General features: G+C 37.9%; 1 protein-coding gene across 1 annotated transcript; it reads right to left on the reverse strand.

Moving 5' to 3' along the window:
* Positions 1-1,136: 1,136 nt before the first annotated feature.
* On the reverse strand, positions 1,137-24,187 carry LOC113321720. Its single transcript, XM_026569627.1, has 6 exons — positions 24,048-24,187; positions 23,815-23,946; positions 2,368-2,522; positions 2,198-2,267; positions 1,962-2,020; positions 1,137-1,868 (listed from the first exon to the last, which is right to left on the reverse strand). Exons 1-6 carry the CDS (start codon positions 24,085-24,087, stop codon positions 1,770-1,772), a joined length of 555 nt encoding a protein of 184 aa, XP_026425412.1. The 5' UTR covers positions 24,088-24,187; the 3' UTR covers positions 1,137-1,769.
* Between the last annotated feature and the right edge of the window lie 2,773 nt (positions 24,188-26,960).

Here is a 26,960-nt window from a genome sequence, read left to right on the forward strand (position 1 = left end):
GAAAATCAAGTACACACCAACAAAGCCTTCAATAAGACCCCCGACGAAGAGCATAATGGTAGAAAAAGAGAGGTGGGTGGGGGGAGAGAATGTATGGGGCTTATGAAAGAATGAATGAAACTAATCCATGTAAGAAAATCATACTAACTCATTCTTCAAGAAAAAATGCCGCTCAATAAAAGGCTTCATCCACTTACTCGAAATCTTTCTCTATCCTTTACCTCTTTCATAAGGGTGACTAGAATCACCGAAAGAGTGTAACGCAACTACATGGATAATTTTATCCTGCATAATTTAATCCGAGAAAGGATTCAGCATCTAACTATCCTTACCTAAACTAAGCTCTTACAAAAGATATATACACATATATCGGTTGTGACTTAGAGGATACCTGGCCCAGAGGCTACCTACATATATAAGGCGATCTCATATCCGACATCGAAAATAATGACATCAAAATACGCAAAATGAGGTTAACCTCGAAATCCAATTTATTCTAAGTCCAGAACACCCATTGTAAACTTAAAATAAACTTGAAGTCTTACAAACTCGATGCCAACCTACCACGACTACACATTAAAAAAAAAAAAAAAAGAGCAACAACAACAACATACTTATATGCGAAACTTGGGTTAGACACAGCCAACCAATTCATCATGAACTTGGATAAAACAACTCTTGCACGGCACAAGGAAACCTCGATATCTTGAATAAGAAAGGAGAACTGGACGCGCCTTGTCTTGCAAACGAGATGAAGATTGTCAATTTCCGAGTCTTCCAAAGACTTCCCCCGCAACGTCTTTGTCACGATAGTTTCCGTATTCTTAAGCTGAAACAAGCCTAAAGTGCTCAACGACCAACTCTAATACCTTAATCAATCGGGTCAACATCAATATCTCCGAAACTAACCTTACACAAGCTGTCATCTTCAATCACTGTCAACAACACAACTGACATATATCCATGTGCTATATGACAAATACCTACTTATACCATGAATTACACGCAATAATCGAGACAATAATGGCATAAAAATCAGCAAAAGCATCTCATAAAAATCCCAACAAGCTAATATGTTTTCTTAGACAAAACAAAGAAAATGATAATATCCGAAACACAATTGTAATAAGCCCAAACCCAACCAGATGCAATAAAATCATTCAAAACTAGCTAACTCAGCTTCCTTTTCAGCCAACTCTTTCTTCTTCAAATTCAACTTTGTTGAGGTCGCCGCAACCTCAACAACAATCTTGGATGCCTCGGCAGTTATCCGAACCTGATCCTTTTGCTGCTCCTTCAATTTATGAGTCTCCGCTTTCACCTCCTCCTTCAGCACCATAATCTCACCAGGTAGCACCAGTTGTCGGCTCGCTCTACTCTCTTCCAATCCCTTAAATAATTCTTCAATCCACCCCATGTTAAACTTTAGAAGCCTCGGGAGAACAAAACTGTCTCTCCATGCTTCCAAGGAAGAAGCAGAAGGACATTCATCGCCAAATTCAGCCATCTCTTTCGCCACAACAACCAAAGTGGATACACTAGAAATCAAGTTGTTTCGATCCGACAGAACTTCAGTACTTTCCACATGCCCGAGTTCTTCCACAATCTCCTTGTAATAGTCCCTCAGTTCCGGAGATACGGGGAAGTTGTAAACTGGCACGAAATGAGAATAGGTGCTTGCTACAACGGCAATATTCCCCTTGAAATTGAACCAGGTTGCCCGATCAACCAAAGAATTAGGACTGCCAATAACAGATAATGGTGCCAGGTCAGGGTACCTTGATCCCGTCACAACTTGACCACTCTGATGCCTCTGCTTCTTGGAGTTGCATTGCTCCATTGGTTGTTCCGAACGCCCCATGATTATTCTCTAACAGACACACCCGAGACATCAATGAATTATGTCCCGAAGAAGGTAGAAGAGAAACGGAAGCCTTCTCAAATAATATAAAACACCTTACCTGAGAATCTGAACCGCAGAAGTAATTCTGAGAACTCAACGCTTCACCGGTTAGTAAACCTATTACAAAGAAGAGAAGGGTTTCAATAACATACAAATGATTTCTCCTGAAGATGCAAGGAAACATATTTATAAGGAACTGGATGCAGATGACGTGGATAACATGCCAACCAAATCTCTGAATACTTTATGACAATCACGTGCGGCCCAATAATGCATGCTTAATTCTCCACCTACCTCTCTGACCTTCAGACGACGCCGTTGACTCTCCCTTATTTCGTATCACCAGCCGAGGTCGCCTAGCCGGCTTCACACATGCAAACAAAATAAAAACAAACCCCCACACATCAACATAACTGAATGAACCAATACCTGAACGCATCATTCTTGTAATATTAGGAACCTACCTTCACAGCGGCAGTAGAAGCTACATCTTTTCCCATTTGGGAAGCACCACCAATATTCTCCCCCCTTGATCCAGCCTTTATGCCATGAGCAGCAGCAACTTCGAGTGCAAGTTTAATACGACCACGGGCATTTAACTTACAAGGACTCAGGACCCCTGTGGAATCAGCGACATCACATACAAACTCAATCATCCATGTCAACTCATCATACCAATATGTACATCAAGCCTGTGTAAATTTTGGAGGGACTTTCGGTGAGGGACTAACAAGCTGAAAGGACGCTCCCGACACAACCTGAGACCATCGGGTTTAAAAACGAACCGACAATAACATTCCTTAATTAACTCCTCGTCATCGGTCGGGAACATCGGTGTCTGGATAGACGCCAAACCTTGATCATAACCTAATTGCCTAGCAACCCTATCCACATTATACCCGACAACACAAAATTTACCCTCAGAGTACCCAGGAATGAAACTCGAGGTAGCCATCACTATGAAATCCCAATCATCATCGTCAAGGGATGAGCTTGTCGAATCCAGCACATCATCAAGAAAATTAAAGTTTGAACCCATAAATAATGCCCCTCGAGGAACATCGTCATACGGACGCGCCCGAAATGACTTCAAATCATCTACCAACCACATAAACTCATTAGTTGCCTTTTTTACATGCTGATGCTCATACAAAGAAGTATGAGGATAACGAATCGGGGTAGGAGGAAGCCGCCCAAAAGTACCAACACCACCTTCATTCCTCACAGCTAAGTTATTAACTCTAGACGTACTCGCGGGAAAGCGTTCCCAGAACCACATCTATAAGGAGCTTGTGGGAACGAAACTCTCAATCACATGTTGAGAACTGTTGGTAACCTCCATATCCGAGATCAAGGTATTTAAATGACGATACACACCACCTAAGAACATAGGGGCTAGCGGAGACGTAATCCCTCGTGTCATCTTAACATCTATCCGAAAAACATCCTCTCGAATAATATCCTTAGGAGAACATTCAAAGAAATCATGAATTAACCAATACACCAGAAATGCAGCTAATTCGGCATCATCGCCATGACCATGTGTAAGAGGCTCGTAGGACCTTACAACCGAAGGAAGATCCTTCTTGCTAGATGCCTTGGTCATACGAGGAGCCCAATAGCCCATCCAACCTAAAAGAGAGTCACGCTTATATTCCTTGGAAGAACCTTCAGATGCATTCACCTTGCGCGATATAATCTTCCGGACTTCTACCAATTCCTTGTACAGTTCCGAGTCCGCATTAGTCATGGTCTCGGGATCAGCCTCTTCGAAATCATGAGAACTGTGAATGGGAAACCCCGTGAGGGCAATAACGTCCTCTAGAGTGGGAGAGGCTTCCCCCCATGAAAAAACTAAAGTATGTACACCAGCAACTCATCGAAGATAGGTATAAGGAAGGCTTATTGGACCGAAAGATACTACGATGACCAGATACCTCTAAGGCCTGCTTGTTGTTAAGTGCCCGAATACGCCGGGCATGTTTCGACATGATGTAATGCTTCCATGAATCCCACTCGTAACTAACGAGAGTAGTAGAGGCAAATTCTATAGAAGGGTCCCGATAATCCCACGCTCAACACATAGCCGAGGGAAGTTCTCAAGAGGAAACACCTCAGAGGGAGTAACTTCGGGAACCATCAAATTCACACTATTATTGATGGAATGAAACCCTATGTAGTTCAATATGGGAATGAACTCACCTTGAAAGATAGACCCAGAATTACGACTACTCGACGAGTCTGGGCCAAACAGACGAAGCTTCCTTATTTCCGCAGAGTCTTTTGCTGATATCGACTTACCTGCACCAGAGGTCGGTGGTTCCATCCTAAAACCGAGAATGATAAGATAACCGAAGACGATGAGGAGAAAGAGAGAGAGAAAGAGAGAGGGAGAGAAGGAAAATGCCAAAAGTAAAAATAGAAAAGAAGAAGAAGAAGCAGATTTTATACGAAGAAATGACAGAGAAACGAAGAGTCGGCATGATAGGGAAGCATACATGTCAATCTGTCAATGGAAGGTGAAACGACAAAAGGAAGTTGATAGGTCACGTTTAAATTAAAATCTCTCATGTTGGGTCTCACCCAATCGATGTTGGAGAAAAATGAGGTTTTAAAAAAAAAATATTTTGGTCTTGGTGTGGTTTGATCTAGTGACCTATGAGTCCAAGGATACTTGCTGATTTTATGAGTGAATGAATCTCTCTTTAGTCTCACATTGGGTATAATAGAGAAGGAGTTCCACTATATAACAATATTCTTATGGATATGTTGTAAAACAATGTGGGTGGTGCGAGTGGGACGAAAAATACATGTTTCGACCCATGTATATGCGTTTATACCATGCACCAAGTTCTTCTTTTACGCGAATTTATTTTTGGCGAGTTTTTCTTTAAGAAATTAATTCCAAAATTATTTTCTTAAGAGTTTTATTTATGGTTAAATTTCTTTTACGTGTTTTAGTTATTTTTGAAGAAAGCCAAAACCTAACTTGATTTTCAAGTATTTCATCTTATAAATAAAACTCGAAATTCTGTTTTAATAACATACGAGAAGCGACCATCTTTCCGTCTTCTTTTTTTCATCTTCTTGCTTTTGTGAGTTTGCGGTGTTTTACTTTCCATCCCCGTTGCTGAGTTCGAAGAGAGGGTAACTTGTGTCGTCCTAACTCAAGTTATATCGGGCAGTCTTATCCTGTACACATCTTCGCTGTGAGGGGTTTAGAATTACTCAACTCGAGTATACCCGCGAACTAATATGTTAAGGACAACTTGTTGAACCTGTGATTATGCTCTCGTCATGGTATTTTGGTAGAGTTGTTTCGGATTAATTCTTTACATATTATTTGGTACGTCTAATGTGTTATTCATTGTTGCAATATTCCAACAATCTTAACACATTAGCATTCCTTGTAACAATGGGAAACAACGACGTAGAAAGACCACAAAAGTTTAACGGAAAAGATTTCAAGATATGGCAATCCAAGATGTTGTTTTATTTGAGCCATCATGAACTGGACTATGTATTGGTTCCAGGTAATGAATTGTACAATGCTGATAATTTGACTGAAAAGGAGGTCAATTATAACACGAGGTCTAATTTTCTGGCTAAAAATCATATCATGAATGGTTTGGAAGATGCGATGTATGATTTTTACAACGCTAAAGATAATTTCACTGCTTATGATTTTTGGACTGCGTTAGAAGCAAAATCATATCACTGCTTATGATTTTGGCTAAAAATCATACCATGAAGGTATGGTCATTGATGAGACATTTCAAGTATCTTCGGTGATTGAGAAGTTACCATCTTCTTGGTCGGAGTATAAGAAAAAGCTGAGACATGACACCGGGGAGATCAACATGGTTGAATTGGGAAAGAAGATTCAAGTGGAAGAGATGTTGTGCACCAAAGACAAGAAAGTGTCATCTGCAACGAACATGGCTAACAAGGCTCATATGTCTGAACACAAGTCATCCAAAGATGGAAAAGGTGACAACAATAATCGCAACTCGAAGCATGGACCTAACAAGAAAGGTACGCTTTGTAAACAGAATATAGCATTATTAAAATTAAGGGTCCTTGTTGTGTGTGTGGAAATACTGGTCATATGGAAGTTCACTGTAGACAACGTAAGGATAAGAAGAATAATGCTAACTTGGTTGAGAAGAGCAAAGACGAGTTTTCTCCTGTGGTGTCTGAAGTTAATTTGGTGACCAATGTGATGTATTGGTGGGTGGACTATGGAGCTACCAAGCATGTTTGTGGCAACAGAGACCTGTTCACCTCCTACCAGAGGGTAGGGGAAGGCGAGAAACTCTATATGGGTAACTCATCTGCATCATAGGTTGAAGGAAAAGGAAAGGTCGGTCTGAAGCTCACATCTAGAAAGACTCTCACATTGAATGAAGTTCTTCATGTTCCAGACATCTGCAAAAATCTTGTTTCTTGTTCTGTTTTAGATGATAAGGGTTTTAAAGTTATAATTGAGTCTGGAAAACTTATAGTAACTAAGGGAAATGATTATGTAGGTAAGGGTTATAAGACTGGGGGTCCATATAAACTTAATGTAACCTGTACTGAATTGAAATTGAATGATTCTTCTGCTTACATGTGTGTGTCATTGAATGTTTCGCATGGTAGACTTAGTCATGTAAACTATAAATAAAGGCATAAACTGGCTAGCGTAGGCTGCATACCCAAATTCACTTTAGATAAAAATCATAAGTGTGAGATTTTCGTAGAATCTAAGCATGCCAAGAAATCATTCAGTAAGAATGTCCAAAGAAACTCTAAACCCTTAGACTTAATCCACTCATACCTAGTTGATATGAAGTCAGTTCAAACAAGAGGTGGTAAGAAATGGTTTATTACTTTTATAGATGATTGTACAAGGTACTGCAACGTTTACTTACTTAGAGGGAAGGACGATGCCTCAGAAGCCTTTAATATATATAAACGTGAAGTCGAAAACCAATTGAATACTACCACTAAAACTATTAGGTCTGATCGTGGTGGTGAGTATGAAATTCCCGCAGGAGATTTCTGTGAAGAACATGGCATAATACATGAGACTACAGCCTCTTATTCACCTCAATCCAATGGTGTAGCTGAACGTAAGAACCGTACCCTTAAGGATATGATGAATGCCATATTGATTAGTTCAGGATTACCTTCGAATTTGTGGGGGGAGGCTATCCTCTCCGCTAATTACATCCTGAAAAGAGTACCCTTTAAAGAATCAGATAAAACTCCATATGAGTTACGGAAAGGTAGACAACCATCTTATGATTACTTCAAAGTGTGGGGGTGCTTGGCAAAAGTGGGGATCCCTCCTCCTAAGGGTATCCTCAGCATTCTAGTGCTCATAGGTTTATGGTTGTGAGTTTTGAAATTTCTGACATAGGGTTTGATACTATTATGGAGTCTAGGGATGCTGAGTTTTTTTAGAATGTTTTTCCTTTAAAACGTGACTCTCGTAAGAGATATATTGATGATACCCTATACTTTACTTCAACTATTCATTCTTTACTTTTAGAGGAAGATGAACCAGAAGTAAAACCTAGAAGAGGTAAAAGAGCTAAAACTAAGAAAACCTATCCTGGTTGCATTACATACCTAGCCGAATCTGATCCTCAGACTTATAGAGAAGACGTGACTTGTACAGAAGATCCATGGTGGAAAGAAGCTTCAATTAGTGAAATGGATTCCCTTCGAGAAAACGGTACTTTTGAACTTGTAGATTTACCTCCAGGGTGTAAGGCCATGGGTTGTAAATGGATTTTCAAGAAAAAATGTAAGATAGATGGAACTATTGAAAAATACAAGGCTAGGATGGTAGCTAAAGGCTATAGACAAATAGAAGGTATAGATTTCTTTGACACATATTCACCAGTGAGTAGAATTAGATCCATTAGGATGTAAATTGCTATAGCTTCTGTCCATAATCTAGAGATACATCAAATGGATGTAAAGACAGCGTTTCTTAATGGTGAGTTAGATGAAGAAATTTATATGGAACAATCTGAGGGATTTGTAGTTAAAGGTTATGAAAAGAAAGTTTGTAAACTGGTTAAATCTTTGTATGGGTTGAAACAAGCACCTAAACAGTGGCATGGATGATTTCTAGTGGTTTTAGAATTAATGAATCTGATAAGTGTGTTTATACTAAACTTGTCAAGGATGCATGTGTGATTGTATATGTTAGAGCATTGCTCGGTCGAACTCGCATGCGTTGCTATCTCAAGCATGTTTGTCAATGTTAGTGATCAAAACTATAAGTCTTGATTTCTAGTCTATCATAGATAAGTCTCGGACTAGGATAGAAAGTGTAGTTGAGCTCAAGGACTTCATGGACATTCATCATACAAGTACTCAAGGAACCAGTGGAACTTCTCGACAAAAAGGTATGTGAAGACTTGAACTTATCTATCACTCAGTAGTTTATCTACTCTATCTCCTACTCTTTGAGACAAGAAGTCGTTATGCTATATATATAGACTTGTATTATACACATTTGGTATTTCGAGCCGAGTATACCTCGCCTATCTATATCTCGAAATATGTGTTGGTAAGCTTTTCGTTTCGATCAAGTTTATCTTTACCATGTGAAGAAAGTCATGTTATGTTTCAATCATCTTGAAAATTGCTTTGACGAGAAATGGTGTAACAACTGTATAACGTCCTCTAAGAATGTTTCAATGATTGAAATGAGAGCTTAGATTACATAACCAATGGTGGACATAAAAATTGTTGTGGAAACACATTTATGTATAAGTCCTATTCCTTGAAACAAAGTTTGCGAACTTTGTTGATCAAGAGAACCGGAAGAATGGCGTGAGCCAAGTCCGCGAACCCAGTCCACGAACTACCGAACTTCACATCCCGAGAAATTCTACTGGAGTTGACAAACTAATTGCGTGAATACCATTCCGCGAACCCAGTCCGCGAACCGGCCCAAGGTTTCTTGCCGAGATTTTCTACTGGAGTTTGTAAACTCTACCCGGTTGCTTAAGTCCGCGAACCTAGTGTGCGAACTTGAGAAAGGTTATATATCTGAACTTAAACTTATAAAGACTAAGGAATGAAGTTTGCAAATCGTGGCTATAAAGTTCATGAACCGATTCGAGTGAATCAAAACATCTTTGCTTCAATTGTGTCTTGTGTAGTCCATAAGATTTCGTTGCAATTGAACAACTGTCTAACTAGTTCATTTGAAGTCATTTGAACTAGTTATGGTGAAGAAGAACATGGTTGATATGAAATTCTCATATGGCTAACCATTTGGTTAACTATTGTTGAACTAACAAGTGCATACATTTGGGTACGGTTAACAAACCTAGAAGCGTGCATTGTCAAGTGTGTGTAACAAGCTAAGTTTTCGATCTTACGGTTGAGATATATTAGCTTGAATCTAAATCAGGTTTTCATCTAGGATGAATATTGAATGCTTTGTTACTAAGCTAACATTGATTGCAAAACCAGATTTGAAATACTATATAAAGGAGCATCTAGTATTTTGCAAAACTAATCCCCACACCTTACGTGTGATACTAGTTTGCGTGCTAGAGTCGATTCTCCTTTAACCTCTGGTTTTCTTTTCTCAAACCGGGTTAACGACTTAAAGACTTCATTGGGATTGTGAAGCCAGACCGATACTACTTTTATCGTAGTTTTATGATCTGATCTTGCATCTTTTATCGTACGAGTACAATCAGAGTGATTGGGTTGAGATTTATATCTATGATAGGCAAGATATAAAAAGTAATCACAAACACCTTCGTCTCATTGTTTGTGATTCCGCAACATCTTGTTTCGCTACCATACGATTAAGATTGTTGTCAGGTGATTCATAACTCTAGGCTGTTCTTCGGGAATATAAGACCGTATTATTAATTGGTTCATGTTCACCTTGATTATTATCAAAAGACGGAACAAAACCTTTAGGGTTTATCTGTGGGAGACAGATTGATGCTTTGATAGACTTGTTTGTGTGAGACAGATTTGTTTATTGTTAAAGCCTGCGATTTTGGATCGTAGCAACTCTTAGTAGTGGGTGAGATTAGCTAAGGGAATAAAGTGCGTAGTATCCTACTGGGATCAGAGGCGTAGGATCATAACTGTAACTTGGATCAGTGGGAGATTGATTAGGGTTCAACTACAGTCCAGACCGAAGTTAGCTTGGAGTAGGCTAGTGTCTGTAGCGGCTTAATACAGTGTGTGCTCAATCTGGACTAGGTCCCGGGGTTTTTCTACATTTGCGGTTTCCTCGTCAACAAAATTTCTGGTGTCTGTGTTATTTCAATTTCCGCATTATATTGTTTTATCTTTATAATTGAAATAATACAGGTTGTGCGTTAGATCATCAATTAGAGTAATCCAACCTTTGGTTGTTGATTGTCATTGATTGATCCTTGGATATTGGTCTTTGGTACCATCCAAGTTATTCCTTGTATTTGATTACAACTCGCAGTTCTTGCTTGAGTAAATCCAATCAAGAGAGAGATATTAACTCCTCGATATACTTAATCTAGATTGAGTCTGACTGTCTAGTTGATTGTCTATTAAAGTATATTGGAGTTAGTTCATACAGATTGCTAAGCGCAATATTGGGAGATGTTGTTAGGGCCCCGCTTTTTCAGTATGCTTGTATGTTGATGACATTCTTATTGAAAAAGCGGGGGTCTAATCACACCACCCAATATTTCGCTTAGCAGTCTGTATGGACTAACTCCGAAACACTTTCTAGAGAATCAAATAGAAAGTCCGACTCAATCTAGATAAAAGTATCTCAAGGAGTTAATATCCCAATCTCTCGATTTAACCTTACTCAAGAAAACTGCGAGTCTCAATTAAAGAGAGATAACTTGGATGGTACCAAAGAACAATATCCAAGGATCAATCAATATCAATCAACAACCGTTAGGTCGGACTCTCCAATTGATTGATCTAACGTACAACATGTATTATTTAAATTACATAAAAAATATAATGCGGAAAAGAAATAACACAGACACCAGATATTTTGTTAACGAGGAAACCACAAATGCGGAAAAACCCCGGGACGCAGTCCATATTGAACACACACTGTATTAAGACGCTACAGACACTTGCCTACTCCAAGCTAACTTCGGACTGGACTGTAGTTGAACCCCAATCAATCTCCCACTGATCCAAGGTACAATTATGCTCCTACTCCTCTGATCCCAACATGATACTATGCACTTGATTCCCTTAGCTGATCTCACCCACAACTAAGAGTTGCTACGACCCAAAATCGCAGGCTTTAACAATAAACAAATCTGTCTCACACAGACAAGTCTATCAAAGGATCAATCTGTCTCCCACAGATAAACCCTAAAGGTTTTGTTCCGTCTTTTGATAATAATCAATGTGAAAAGGAACCAATTGATAATCCGGTCTTATATTCCTGAAGAACAACCTAGATTAATCAATCACCTCACAACAATATTAATCGTATGGTAGCGAAAAAATATGTTGTGGAATCACAAACGATGAGACGAAGGTGTTTGTGATTAATTTTTGTATCTTGCCTATCGGAGATATCAAATTTCAATCCAATCAATCTGATTGTACTCGTATGATAGAAGATGCAAGATCAGATCACACAACTAGGATAAAAGTAGTATCGGTCTGGCTTCACAATCCTAATGAATTCTTTAAGTCGTTAACCCGGTTTGAGAAAATAAAACCAGAGGGTTAAAGGAGAATCGACTCTAGTATGCAAACTAGTATCACACGTAAGGTGTGGGGACTAGTTTTTCACAATACTAGATGTCTCCTATATATAGTCTTTCAAATCAGGGTTTTGCCTTGGTTACAAAGCAAACAATATCCACCGTTAGATGAAAACCTGATTTAGATTTAAGCTAATATTTCTCAACCGTTAGATCGAAAACTTAGCTTGTTATACACACTTGAACTGCACGCTTCTAGGTTTCTTAACCGTACCCAAACTTGTGCATTGTTGGTTCAATAATAATCAACCAAAAGGTTAGCCATATGAGCATTTCATATCAACCGTGTTCTTCTTCACCATAACTAGTTCAAATGACTCAGATGAACTAGTTAAGAGAGTTGTTCAATTGCAATGAAATCTCATGTACTACACAAGACACAATTGAAGCAAAGATGATTTGATTCACTCGAATCGGTTCATGAACTTGATAGCCACGGTTTGCAAACTGCATTCCTTTGTATTTATGAGTTTAAGTTCAGAAATCATCTTCAGATATATAACCTTTCTCAAGTTCGCAGACTGGGTTCGTGGAATTAAGCAACCGGTAGAGTTTACAAACTCCAACATAAAATCTCGGCAAAGACTTTCCGCCGGTTCGCGGACTGGGTTCGCGGACGCAGCTAGTTCGTCAACTCCAGCAGAATTTCTCGGGATGAGAAGTTTGGCAGTTCGCGGATTGAGTTCGCGGACTTGGCTCACGCCATTCTCCGGTTTCTCTTGATCAACAAAGTTCGCAAACTTTGGTTCAAGGAATAGGACTTATAAATAAATGTGTTTCCATAACAATGTTTATGTCCATCATTGGTTATGTAATCTAAACTCTCATTTCAATCATTGAAACATTCTCAGAGGACGTTATATCGTTGTTATTCACAAACCATTTTTCGTCAGAGCAATTTTCAAGATGGTTGAAACATATCATGACTTTCGTCACTAGGTAAAGATAAACTTGATCGAAGCGAAAAGCTTACCAACACATATTTCGTGATATAGATAGGCGAGGTATACCCGGCTCGAAATACCAAATGTGTATAATCCAAGTCTATGTATATAGCATACGACTTATTGTCTCAAAGAGTAGGAGTTAGAATAGATAGACTTTTGAGTGACAGATAAGTTCAAGTCTTCACATACCTTTCTGTCGAGAAGTTCCACCGGTTCCTTGAGTAGTTCTTCTTCTTGTATGATGAATCTCCATGAAGTCCTTGAGCTCAACTACACTTTATATCCTAGTCCGAGACTTAGCTATAATAGACTAGAAATCAAGACTTATAGTTTTGATCACTAACATTGACAAACATGCTTGAAATAGAAACGCATGCGAGGTCGACCGAGCAATGCTCTAACAATCTCCCCCTTTGTCAATTTCAGTGACAAAACTATCAATACATATGGAATATAAAAAATATAAAGAAACTTTAGTGGCTCCTATTCCATAGTCTAATCTTCAACATTCCTCGAAATCTTCGTCACTTCCAAGTACTCCAATGATCCCAAAGGTTGTAAGTTTAGTATCACCGTTGTTGAAGATACATAGCTATAACAATGAGAAAGCATAGGTGTCGATCATTGTTATACAGTGTCATAGTATTATTACACAGTTTCAAAGTCCTCACAACTTCAACAATAATACTATGGTGATATGTACCACTCCCCCTTAGTCAATACTCCATCTCACATGGAAACCACTCCCCCTTACACAATGATCCGAAAACCATATGTATTTGTAGTGTGAACTACATATTAATTATCCCCCTTTTTGTCAATAAAATTGGCAAAGGTACAAGAACGGGATCATAATGAAATTTCCATAAGAGACATTTCATGACTAAAACAAAAATACATACCATCTAATTTAGATGCAATCATATAGCCGAATCTAATAGCATTCATCAAGGAGTTTAAAGATACAAGATAACCCCTCTAATATTCCACAACCGCACTCCCCACAAAGATATTACCATTAAGCACAAGTTCAAAAGAACTCTCTCCCGTTTGATGTTATTCCCGAAAGAACAACAACAATGACCTTAATTTCAAAAGAAAGGATTTTGAAGCAAAAATACACTGACAAGACAAAAATAACTCTACAGAAACTGTACTGGAGTAAACCTACTGGAGTTTCAAACTCAATTGCCCAAAAGATAGATATAAGCATAGGGGAAAGAGTTATAGAAAGTTTTAATGAACCAAAACAACACCAATAGACTGCGGCAAGTGTTGAAACGTAGCACTGTTTAATGGTTTGGTAAGAATATCAGCCAATTGTTGTTCGGAAGGCACAAATTCCATAATTATGATACCATTTTCATAGAGATCACGAATAAAATGGTACCTTATGTCAATGTTCTTTGTTCTTGAGTGCTCAACGGGATTCTCAGTGATTTGAATCGCATTAGAGTTATAACAAAAGATCTTCATTATTACAGTATCAACTCCATAATCAGCTAACATTTGTTTCATCCATAGGAGTTAAGTACAACATGATCCAGCAGCAATATATTATGCGTCACATGTGGACAGGGATTGAGAATTTTGCTTCTTGCTATGCCAAGCTATAAGATTCAGTCCTACACAATAGAAACCCCCTGATGTACTTTTTCTGTCTTCTACACATCCTTCCCAATCAGCATCGGAATAAGCAGAAAGGTCAGTGTTAGTATCAAACGTGTAGGATAGACCATACCCGGTAGTGTGATTAATATATCGAATGATCCTTTTTGCAGCTGTAAGATGAGATTCCTTTGGATTCGCCTGAAACCTAGAAAAACAACCAACACTGGAAGAAATGTTAGCTCTAGTAGCTGTAAGATACAAGAGGCTACCAATAATAGATCGATACATCTTTTGATCCACTTTTGCCCCTTTCTCATCTCTATGTAGTTTACCAGTAGTGGGCATAGGTGTCAATTTTGGAGAGGACTTATCCAGGCCGAACCTTGTCACAAGATATCGAGCATACTTCTCTTGGGATAAGTAGATTCCATTATTCTAATAAGAATTTTAATTCACCAACATTGCTCATTTCAAATTCTTTAGCAAGGGATATTTGGAAGTCCTTTGCAAATTTTTCAGAAGTTAATCCATAGATAATATCATCTACATAGACTTGAGCAATGAAAACATCTTTCCCACTCCACTTGGTAAACAAGGTTTTATCAGCTCCGCCTCTTGAAAAACCTTTTTTAATGAGAGAAGTGGTAAGTTTTTCAAACCAGGCTCTAGGTGCTTGTTTCAACCCATACAATGCCTTTTTGATTTTTAGCACATGATCTGGGAAATCAGGGTTTTCAAACCCCTTAGGTTGAGCAACATAGACTTCCTCCTTTAAGATTTCGTCGAGGAACGCGGATTTAATATCCATTTGAAATAGCTTAACCTTAAGAAAACAAGCATGAGCTAACAAAAGACGAATGGACTCAAGGCGTGCCACAGGAGCAAAGGTCTCATCAAAGTCAATTCCTTCAATCTGTGAATATCCTTGAGCGACAAGTCTAGCGTTGTTTCTGACAATCGTACCAAATTCATCAGACTTATTCTTGAACATCCATTTGGTACCAACAATATTGATATTGGAGGGAAAAGGTACAAGTTCCCACACATATTTTCTTTGAAATTGATTTAACTCTTCGTGCATTGTATTCACCAAAAAGGGATCGTTCAGAGCTTCATCAATATTTCTTGGTTCTACTTGCGAAAGATAACAACCAAAATTGCACATATTTTGAAGTTGTCCTCTTGTTTTGGCTGTAGAATCTCTTCCTCAAATAATACTGTCGGGATCATGATTTCTTTGAACCCAGAGATGTCATGGAGGGACACGTTCTTGTTCATCAGGAATGGCTTGATCAGTGCTCTTCTCCTTGTCACTAGAAATGTCAGGATCAGTAACAGTTGGGATAACTTCAACTGATTCTGGAATTTCTTTGAATTTCTCAATCGTCTCGGTTAGAGGCAATTCAGCAGGAGGATTATCATGACGAAAGTTACTAATGTAGTCGATGATAACACTAGCAGATTCCATCATGACTTGAGTTCTGAGATTAAACACTCGAAAACCACGACTATCAGAAGCATAGCCAAGATAGATACCTTCATCACTTTTGGTGTCGAATTTCTCTTTCTGTTCTCTATCCTTCAGAATATAGCACTTAATTCCAAACACCCTGAGATAGTGTAAGTTTGGTGTCCTTCCGTACCACAACTCATAAGGAGTGTTACGGGTTTTTGATCGTAAATACACACGGTTGATCAAGTAACATGCTGTAAAGACAACTTCTCCCCAAAATCTTAAAGGTAAGTTTTTGTTATGGAGCATTACCCTGGCTATTTCCTGAATATTCCTATTCTTTCTTTTGGAAACTCCATTAGCTTGAGGAGTAATAGGTAGTGAGTACTGTTGAATGATCCCCAGTTCGTCACAGAATTCAAATAATTTGGTGTGTTTGAATTCTGTTCCACGATCGCTTCTAATTTTCTTTAGTTTGGGACCTTGTTCGTTCTGGATCCTTTTAACAATAATCTTGAATTCACCAAGAGTTTCATTCTTATGAGATAGAATGCAACCCAAGTGAATCTGGTGTAATCATCTACCATAACTAAAGCATACTTCTTACCAGCAACAGTGGGTTGTTGAATTGGTCCGAAGAGATCCATATGAATTAAATCAAGTGGAGCTTTAGTGAGAATATCTCGAGATGATTTGTGGTGAACTTTTTTTGCTTACCCTTTTGACAGGCACCACATACACCTTCAATCTTTGCATTGATTTTGGGAATGCCTCTAACAAGTTCTTTTTAATGATCTTAGTTAGAAGACGATAATTGATGTGACCAAAACGCTCATGCCAAAGATGTGTAGATTCCACCTTAGTCAAATTGCAACGGTTTCTAAACTGAGTATCAAGTAGATAACAGTTTTTTACCACGAGTTCCTTGAAAAATTACTTTCCCGTTTTGTCTACAATGTCACATCCATTTGCATTGAAGACAACTCGATGGCCTTTGTCACAAATTTGACTAATAGAAAGAAGATTAGCAGTCATACCTTTTACGTATACTACATCATGGATTTCTGGAACACCGGGTTTGATCGTTCCCTTCTTGCTGATGTAGCAACAACTCCCATCTCCAACGTTACAGGACCTCCTTCATAGTCAATAGACGAAACAAACCATGTGAGATCACCTGTCATATGTCTACTACATCCACTATCAAGAAACCATTGAAAGGAGACGTAGATCTTAAAGCAAAGGCACCCATACTATTAGTACTTCTCTGTTTAGAGTTTCCTGATAGTTTTGTATGTCCTTTCAGAGTATCAAAAAGTTGTTTAGTTTCTTACAAAGATTACTTGCAATTCAGACTCTTTTGAAAGACATACAAACTTGTTGAAGGTGATTGGAAGAATCACAACACAACACGGCCAAAATTTGAAGTTTGTCTGAGTGGTTCCTAGTCATATCAGTTTTCCAACAACGACGTTGATTACTATCTGATTTACGACTATTCTTTAAAGAGAATAACTGGAGTTTCTCAGATTCACCGAGAGACTATTACTAGATATCAAATCCTTAAGAATTGCAATTTCTACAACAAGACCAGCGTTGATCCGGATTTGTTCATCCAACCCTTCTTGAAGAGTAACCATTTTATCAGACTTTTTTCTATGATTGGTTTTTAATCCTGGTGAAGCGTCAATTGAGAATTTATAATCCATATAGTCAGATCGCTACAAACACAGACTTATAAGGTCTTAAACGTGTTTGCCTGATCTGAAACCAAATTAAAAAGCGGGGGTCTAACAACACCACCCAATATTTCGCTTAGCAGTCTGTATGGACGAACTCCGAAACACTTTATAGAGAATCAACTAGACAGTCAGAATCAATCTAGATAAAAGTATCTGAATGAGTTAATATCTCAGTCTCTCGATTTAATCTTACTCAAGCAAACTGCGAGTCTAAATTAAAGAGAGATAACTTGGACGGTACCAAAGACCAATATCCAAGGATCAATCAATATCAATCAACAACCTTTAGGTCGGACTCTCCAATTGATTGATCTATAACGCAACTTGTTTTATTTCAATTATATAACAAATATAATGCGGAAAAAAATAACACATACACCAGAAATTTTGTTAACGAGGAAACCGAAAATGCAGAAAAACCCCGGGACCTAGTCCAGATTGAACACACACTGTATTTAGACGCTACAGACACTAGCCTACTCCAAGATAACCTCGGACTGGACTGTAGTTGAACCCCAATCAATCTCCCAATGATCCAAGATACAGTTATGCTCCTACGCCTCTGATCCCAGCAGGATAATGCGCACTTGATTCCCTTAGCTGATCTCACCCACAACTAAGAGTTGCTACGACCCAAAATCGCAGGCTTTAACAATTAACAAACCTGTCTCACACAGACAAGTCTATCAAAGGATCAATCTGTCTCCCACAGATAAACCCTAAAGGTTTTGTTCCGTCTTTTGATAATAATCAAGGTGAACAGGAACCAATTGATAATCCGGTCTTATATTCCCGAAGAACAGCCTAGATTAATCAATCACCTCACAACAATCTTAATCGTATGGTAGCGAAACAAGATGTTGTGGAATCACAAACGATGAGCCGAAGGTGTTTGTGATTACTTTTTATATCTTGCCTATTGGAGATATCAAATCTCAAGCCAATCAATCTTATTGTACTCGTACGATAAAAGATGCAAGATCATATCACACAACTACGATGAAAGTAGTATCGGTCTGGCTTCACAATCCCAATGAAGTCTTTAAGTCGTTAACCCGGTTTGAGAAAAGAAAACAAGAGGGTTAAAGGAGAATCTACTCTAGTATGAAAACTAGTATCATACGTAAGGTTTGGGGATTAGTTTTGCACAATACTAGATGTCTCCTATATATAGTCTTTCAAATCAAGGTTTTGCGTTGGTTACAAAGCAAACAATATCCACCGCTATATGAAAACCTTATTTAGATTCAAGCTAATATTTCTCAACCGTTAGATCGAAAACTTAGCTTGTTATACATACTTGAACTGCATGCTTCTAGGTTTGTTAACCGTACCCAAACGTGTGCATTGTTGGTTCAATAATAGTCGACCAAAAGGTTAGCCATATGAGCATTTCATATCAACCATGTTCTTCTTCACCATAACTAGTTCAAATGACTCAGATGAACTAGTTAAGAGAGTTGTTCAATTGCAAGGAAATCTCATGTACTACACAAGACACAATTGAAGCAAAGATGATTTGATTCACTCGAATCGGTTCATGAACTTTATACCCACGGTTTGAAAACTGCATTCCTTAGTATTTATAAGCTTAAGTTTAGAAATCATCTTCAGATATATAATCTTTTTCAAGTTCGCAGACTAGGTTCGCGGACTTAAGAAACCGGTAGAGTTTACAAACTCCAGCAGAAAATCTCGGCAAACACTTTTCGTCGGTTCCTTGAGTAGTTCTTCTTCTTGTATGATGAATCGCCATGAAGTCCTTGAGCTCAACTAAACTTTATATCCTAGTCCGAGACTTAGCTATAATATACTAAAAATCAAGACTTAGAGTTTTGATCACTAACATTGACAAACATGCTTGAGATAGCAACGCATGCGTGGTCGACCGAGCAATGCTCTAACACTTATACTAGGTACAAACATGGATGTTATTAATTCTACTAAGAAACTGTTGAATGAGAACTTTGACATGAAAGACTTAGGCCCCGCTGATGTCATATTACGGATGAAAATTAGAAAAACTTCTAATGGCTATAATCTGAGTCAGTCTCATTATGTTGAATCCATACTTAAGAAATATAATCAGTTTTACTGTAAACCTGTTTGTACTCCATATGATTCTAAGTGTCATCTCATGAAGAATAAGGGTGTAGGAGTTAACCAACCTGAATACTCGAGAGTCATAGGAAGTCTGATATATTTGATGAATTTTACGAGACCAGACATTGCTTATGTTGTGAGTAGGTTAAGCAGGTATACTTGTAATCCAGGGCAGATGCATTGGGATGCACTTATTAGAGTGTTGAGGTATTTACAGTTCATAATGAACTTTTGTTTGAATTACGAAGGGTACCCTGCCGTCCTTGAGGGATTTTGCGATGCAAAATGGATTGCAGACTCAGAGGAGTCTAAGTCTACGAGTGGATATGTATTCACTCTAGCAGGTGCGTCTGTATCTTGGAAGAGTTCCAAACAGACATGTATAACTCGTTCCACTATGTAATCGGAGTTTATTGCGTTAGATAAAGCAGGAAAGGAGGTCGAATGGCTAAGAGACTTTTTAGAAGATATTCCTCTCTGGCATAGGCCTGTGCCAGCTATATTTATACATTGCGAAAGAAAATCTGCAATAGGTAGAGCTAAGAATAGCTTCTACAATGGAAAGTATATACATATGCATAGAAGACATGATTCTTTGAAAATACTAATCTCAACAGGCGTTATTTCCATAGATTGGACAAGGTCCAAGGAGAATATCGCGGACTTTTTGACGAAAGGTCTGTCCAAGGAGATAGTTAGTAAAGCATCGAGGAGGATGGGGCTTAGGCTCAATATTTAAACTTGCCATGAAGGATACTCAACTTGCTGATTGGAGATTCCAAGATCAAGGTTCGAATGAAACAACTAATTTATGGTAGCTAAAGGTAAACACTATAAGAGAATTTCATTCTTCGTCCCTTCCCTATGGTGTTGATGTGATAGTGTGACTGCATGTGGAGGATGACTTTTAAATAAGTCTTAATGAGTTCCATAGTTTCAATTTAAGATTGAAGTGGGGTGTAGGAGTAAACACTCTTGATGAAACTCACATATCTGAATGTGGAAGTGGGGCCACTTCCTATGAGAATTGCGTCGATTCTCTAGAGCATTCTGAGAAACATGATATGTCCAGGGCCAAATTGGACAAAATGGCACGAACTTAGCAATGACAGGAGGATATCATGCATGGTTGTTGTCGCGATTACACCGAAACGCTATCAGTTCAAGACTAGGTTCATTGTTTAGCAAGTAGTTACGATAACTTCTCACTAAGTAAGGGTTCAAGAACTCATGGAAACCTTTGCCTAAATGGTATTTTCCTTACTCTGATTTTTCTTTTCCCGAGATTTCATTCATGTGGGGGATTGTTGGAGAAAAATGAGATTTTAATAAAAAAATATTTTGTTCTTGGTGTGGTTTGATCTAGTGACCTATGGGTCCAAGGATACTTGCTCATTTTATGAGTGAATGAATCTCTCTTTAGTCCCAAATTAGGTACAATAGATAAGGAGTTCCACTATATAACAATATTCTTATGGATATGTTTTAAAACAATGTGGGTGGTGCGGGTGGGGAGAAAAATATATGTTTCGACCCATGTATATGCGCGTATACCATGCACCAAGTTCTTCTTTTACACGGATTTATTTTTGGCGAGTTTTTCTTTAGGAAATTAATTCCAAAACAAATTTCTTAAGATTTTTATTTATGGGTAAATTCCTTTTACGTGTTTCAGTTGTTTTTGAAGAAAGCCAAAACCTAACTTGATTTGCAAGTATTCCATCCTATAAATACAACTCGAAATTCTATTTTAATAACACACAAGAAGCGAACATATTTCCGTCTTATTTTCTTCATCTTCTTGGTTTTGTGAGTTTGCGGTGTTTTACTTTCCATCCCCTTTGCTGAGTTCGAAGAGATGGTAACTTGCATTGTGCTAACTCAACTTATATCGGGCAGTCTTATCCTGGACACATCTTCGCTGTGAGGGGTTTAGCATTACTCAACTCGAGTATACCCGCGAACTAATGTGTTAATGACAACTTGTTGAACCTGTGATTCTGCTCTCATCAAGTTATTTCGGTAAAGTTGTTTCAGATTAGTTCTTTACATATTATTTTGATACGTCTAACGTGTTGTTCATTGTTGCAAGATTCCAACAATGGATGCCCTAGTAATGTAACCCGAGTTTGGGATCGCGAAAAAGTAATTCCAATCAGCTGACATAAATCCAAACTCGAAGTCGTGATTAACCGGGGGCTTCACGGGAAGGAAGGGGTCACAGGGAGATGCGTCTTGGATACAGATTATGACTGATTTCCGAGACTGAAAGCCTCGACAATACAGTCAGGAGGCTAATGTAAACACATTAATTTAACCAAGAGCCGAGGATAGGAAAGGGCGCTTTGGGTATTAACCGAAGTCACCACTAGCAGAGCCGAGATTACTATAGACGAGGAAGCAATGTAAGAACAACTTCCCCGAAGAGGATAACTGATAGGTGCCTGAATAACCCCAGCTGTAATAGTACCTGTGTACGGCTAATAATAGAAGTCTTACTAGACAAGATATTAGGGTACACGTGTACGGCACTGACATGTCAGGTTTTGCCTATAAATAGCAGGGATCTCTTCCAGAAAAAGGCAGAGTTCTCCAGATAGTTGTATTGTGTATTGGGATTAGTCTCCTCATTACCTTATGATAATTTAAGGGTGTTTACACAGAGTTAGTCTTATCTTTTGTAATTAGGGTTGTTTCTTTGCTCCAACCCTTACTATTCGATTATTTATCATTATTACATTAAAAAAAAAAAATTGTTTGTAATTAATTTGCTTGCTTCCCCCTTCATAATTGCATGGGTAAATCGACAAATCTTTCGCCGCAAGACTGGAAGAAACAATTTAGAAATGTGCAGATAGCTATTTATAAATATGTGTATCTTCTAAGTATATATCCTCCCCATTTTTATAACATCTGGGGCGACCTATCTGTCGATTTGAACATACTAGAGGTATGCTGTTTTATTTTTATTCTAGACGCTAGTTTGATATGATATGTTACTTTAGGAGGTGCAAGTTTTGTTTATGTGGTTTGTGTGCATCTTACTTTTAGGAAGTGAAAGCTAAATTGGAATACGGTTATGATGAGGCCGCAAAAAATTACTAAAACCTGGAGTGCACACATCTCTACGCTCTTAGAAAAAGAGCTATGGTATAACTCATTGCTTTGTTTCTGTTGCTGTTATTGAAAAAAGATTCCTCTTTTTTTTGGTTGATTTGCTTACTCTTCTTAATTTGGGCTTGCAACGGATGAGAATTTAACTGTTTACTTTTCTGCCCTGCCAGTCTGTAAACTTGTTAAGCACATATTATCACAACTGGAGCATGTGAAACTTGATGATGACATCAAGGTAAATTTTCTTCTCGGAGTGGCTATAGCATATATGAACTTGAAATGAGAGCTTGTTGTTGACTGAATTATGTTTATGCCCACCACAGGTAGACGAGGAATGCCAAGAAGTTCACCGCTCAATACAACCGGACGATGGTGCCAAGGTAAGTACTTTATCCCCTGTTCTTGGCATGTTCGCAACATTTATCAACTCTAAAAAGGAGCTTATCGACTGAATCTCTGTGTAATCTGCTTTTATGTTCTTTCCCCTAGTCCCTAAATTCCTGAACTGCCTGATTCTTTTTGATAGTTTGATTAAATTACAAATTGGAAAACCTAAGTAGAATTGCTAGGTTTCGATGTAATAGTGTACTTCATCGTTGCTACTGCTTACAAATGTTTCTACTGCTTTACATATGAATTCTGTTGACACCACAGAAATTGAACATAGATGCTTTTTAGTTAAATTGAACATGTCTTCTAATCACAGAAATGGGAAGCACCTGTTTTACATGAGTTTAAATTGAACGTAGATGCTTTTTAGTTAAATGATACTTCAAATCTCTGGTTATGGGCTGATTTTGAGATCTGATTCAGGCGAAACTATCACTGGGACAGTCGGGACAACGAGTCCTGAAGAAGCAGAAACACTAACTCTGCTGGAAGCTGCTTCATGGGGAAAGGAGATGGACTTTCAACATTGGAGAAACCAAGCAATAATCCTAGAAGCAAAGAAACTTCCTGCTATCTCTTTGGACAGGCAAAATTTAGTTTTTGTTGATCGTGTTTCTTCAGTTTTAGAGGATCAAATGTTGTTGGGGGATTCCCGTATCTCTGGTGATGTCTCAGAGATAAGGGCAACCAACAACTAGATTATCTCTTCTATCTTTTATGTTTCTAGTTCTGTTTTAATATGACGTAAATCTTCAAAAAAATCGGAAAAAAAAAAAAGAAAAGAAAGAACTCGCACCTGCTTCCCCATTTGTGGTGAGATTACAGTAAGCTTTTTGAATCTTGAACAGTATTGTACAACATCTACCCGTCTCCCCTGTAGTTCCCATTACAAAAGGAACTCCAACTTTCGAATATAACTCAGCATTAGCTATAAAACAAATATCCAAATGTTAGAGAAGGAAACCCAATTTTCTCCATGAATGTTTAATAAAAAAAACCATACGAGCCCAGAAGATTTCACAATCATACTCGGGTTTTCTTTGAATGGTTTGTCTTCTAGTAGGACCATATATGTGAACCACTTTACCACCTACTTCCTCAATTTTCCCAAACTTCGATTCACTACCGAAAGATACAGGAACCACCTGAAGCCCTGCAGAAACTCCAGCTTCTATTATTGCCTTACCCATCTTTCCAGTACAACCGTTCACCTACATGTTGGACTTTAATCATACTATTAATTCAATTTTAGCGTGAATAGCAGGATCTAGGATTATCATGTTTACTACTACATACAAGTTTGATGAAAATAAGTGATGATACATACCTGACAGAGCCATAGTTGTCTGATTGAATCCTTGTATCTTTCATAGCTAAAAATAAACTTTGATGGAGATTGTATTTAATAACACTACTAACGGAAGTTAGTTCTGTTTCTTTATATTCTGTTAAATCTAACAGTTAGTTACAATTAGAACCTTCTGTCACAGCTGTAAATGAGCTGTCTCTTTGTACCCTGTCCATATATAAAGACCTCTGTCTGTTTTTGTTTTTTTTGTGAACAATAATGAGAATTCTTCTTTCATATTTCTCTATAGTATCAGAGGGAATTCCTTCTCGATCCTTGTTTCCGCTCATCCCTAAATAATACATTCAATCAGTAGTTCTTTCTTTTTTTCTTGATTTTCCGGTGTACCAGAATATTTATCTTTTCAGGCGATATTTGTTTCATGATTCAAATCTTTACAAATTCAGTTTCTCCAGCCATGACAACAACTACTGATATTACCTCAATTCCAATACATCAACTCGCTAATTTGATCCAACTCAAACTTAGAGATGATAATTTCATCACCTGAAAAGCATTATTACTGTCGGTGATTCGTAAGTTTCAGATCTTATCTTTTCTTGATGGTACATATGTTTGTCCTCCTCAATTTACTGGTCGAGGTACTTATCAAGTTGAAAATCCTCAATATGCTGCATGGTGTGATAAAGATCAGACAATCATCTTGTGGATTCAATCCACTATCTCTGAATCTGTTATTCCATACTTTCTTGGTGCTTCTACTTCACATGAGTTGTGGAGTAATATTGAATCAATATTTGCCAGAACTTCAACTACTCATACGATCTAATTGCGTACTCAACTTCAAGGTATCAAACAGGGTTCAAGATCTGTTACTGTATTTTTGGATGAAGTCGAGAAAATCTCCAATGAATTAGCTGCAGCTGGATCTAAGATTTCAGATGAAGAACTTGTTGTTCTCATCTTAGGAGGTTTGAATTCTTCTTTCTCATCGTTTTGTACATCAATTAGAATTCGTAATCCTCTAGTTAGTAGTATTGAGTTACACAATCTATTGATTAGTGAAGAAGTAGTAGTATCAGGTTCTCAAAACACAATTCTTCCTACTACTGCTTTTTATGCTCATAACAATAACTTCACTCATAACAATAAATCTTTTCCTCCACATTTTAACCCAATTACTAGTCATAGTGCTAATTACAAAGGCAAAAAACCTTTTAATCCCAATTACAAAGCCAACACTTCAATCAATTTCAACAATTCATCAAAATCATCTTTTACTCCATCTACTTCTCAACCTGCTTCCTCAACATCAATGCCAAGACCACAATCTTTCAATGTTGAGAGACCTCTATGCCAAATCTGTAACAAATATGGTCACACAACCTTTGAATGTCACCAAAGGTTGAATTTTTCATATCAAGATCGACAGCCTCCATAGAATCTTTATGATATGCTTGCTGCTGCTAATATTGGTGGAGAGAACCCATGGTTTGTGGACTCAGGTGAAACACATCATATTTCTTATACTACTTCTGGTTTAGAGAATATTGGTACTTACTCTGGTGGATATCACATTAGTAAAGCTAATGGTCAAGGTATGGGTATTAATGGTGTTGCTCAATCTTCTGGATTTTTACATGGAACTAAAGTGAAATTACCAAATATATTGCATGTACCTCATTCAACTCAAAACTTAGTTTCTGTCCAGAAATTTACTAATGATAATCAGTGTAGTATAACATTTACATCTGATGATTTTACTGTGAAGGATCTCAAGTCAAGGAGGACAATTTTCTAAGGGCCAGCTAGACATGGTTTATATCCTATTCAATTCACCACCACACCAGATCATCATGCTTTATCCTGCACCAATCTCACTTCTACCCAACTTCATCAAAGGCTTGCTCACCCTTCATTCCAGTCACTTTAAAGAATTTGTCACTCCTCTGGTTTTCATTTAACTACCAAAAATCTTTTTTTTTAATGAATGTAATCTTGGTAGGTCTCACAAACAACCATTTTCTGTTTCTACTTCACATTCTAGCACTCCATTGGAATTATTGCACACGAATCTTTGGGGACCTAGTCCCATCACTTCTGTTAGTGGATACAACTATTATTGTAACATCATTGATGATTGTAAAAAATATTGTTGGATCTATCCCATGAATAAAAAGTCAGATTTCAGACTCATTTTCAATACTTTCAAACTTATGGTTGAAAATTTCTTTAATTTGTCTATCAAATGTATAAGGTCTGATGGAGGAGGTGAATTTATTCACACTGCTCTCGATTCCCTTCTGTCATCTTATGGTATATCTCATCAATTCAGTTGTCCTCATACCCTAGAGCAGAATGGAGTAGCTGAGTCAAGACACAGGCATTTAGTGGATCTTGGCAGAACCCTCTTACTGCAATCCAATTTATCTCATGAATTCTGGGTAGACGCTTTTCAGACTGCAAATTTCTTAATCAAAAGGTTACCAACTTCTTCTCTTTCTTTCATTTCTCCTTTTGAAAAATTATTTCATACAAAACCAGATTACACTTTCCTTAGAGTATTTGGTTGTGCCTGCTTTCCTTGGCTTAGGCCTTACACTTCTACTAAAATTGAACCTAGAGGCAAGATG

The sequence above is a fragment of the Papaver somniferum genome, chromosome 11 (assembly GCF_003573695.1).
Source record: "Papaver somniferum cultivar HN1 chromosome 11, ASM357369v1, whole genome shotgun sequence".
NCBI classification, from domain to species: Eukaryota; Viridiplantae; Streptophyta; class Magnoliopsida; order Ranunculales; family Papaveraceae; genus Papaver; species Papaver somniferum.

Excerpts from the sequence above, each read along its gene's own strand:
- LOC113321720 (XM_026569627.1), bottom strand. The coding sequence starts at position 24,087 with ATGGTCCTACTAGAAGACAAACCATTCAAAGAAAACCCGA. Across the intron at positions 23,947-24,047 it reads ACCATTCAAAGAAAACCCGA|CTAATGCTGAGTTATATTCG; the intron begins GTATGATTGTGA and ends TTTGTTTTATAG. Across the intron at positions 2,021-2,197 it reads GTCGTCTGAAGGTCAGAGAG|GTTTACTAACCGGTGAAGCG; the intron begins GTAGGTGGAGAA and ends TCTTTGTAATAG.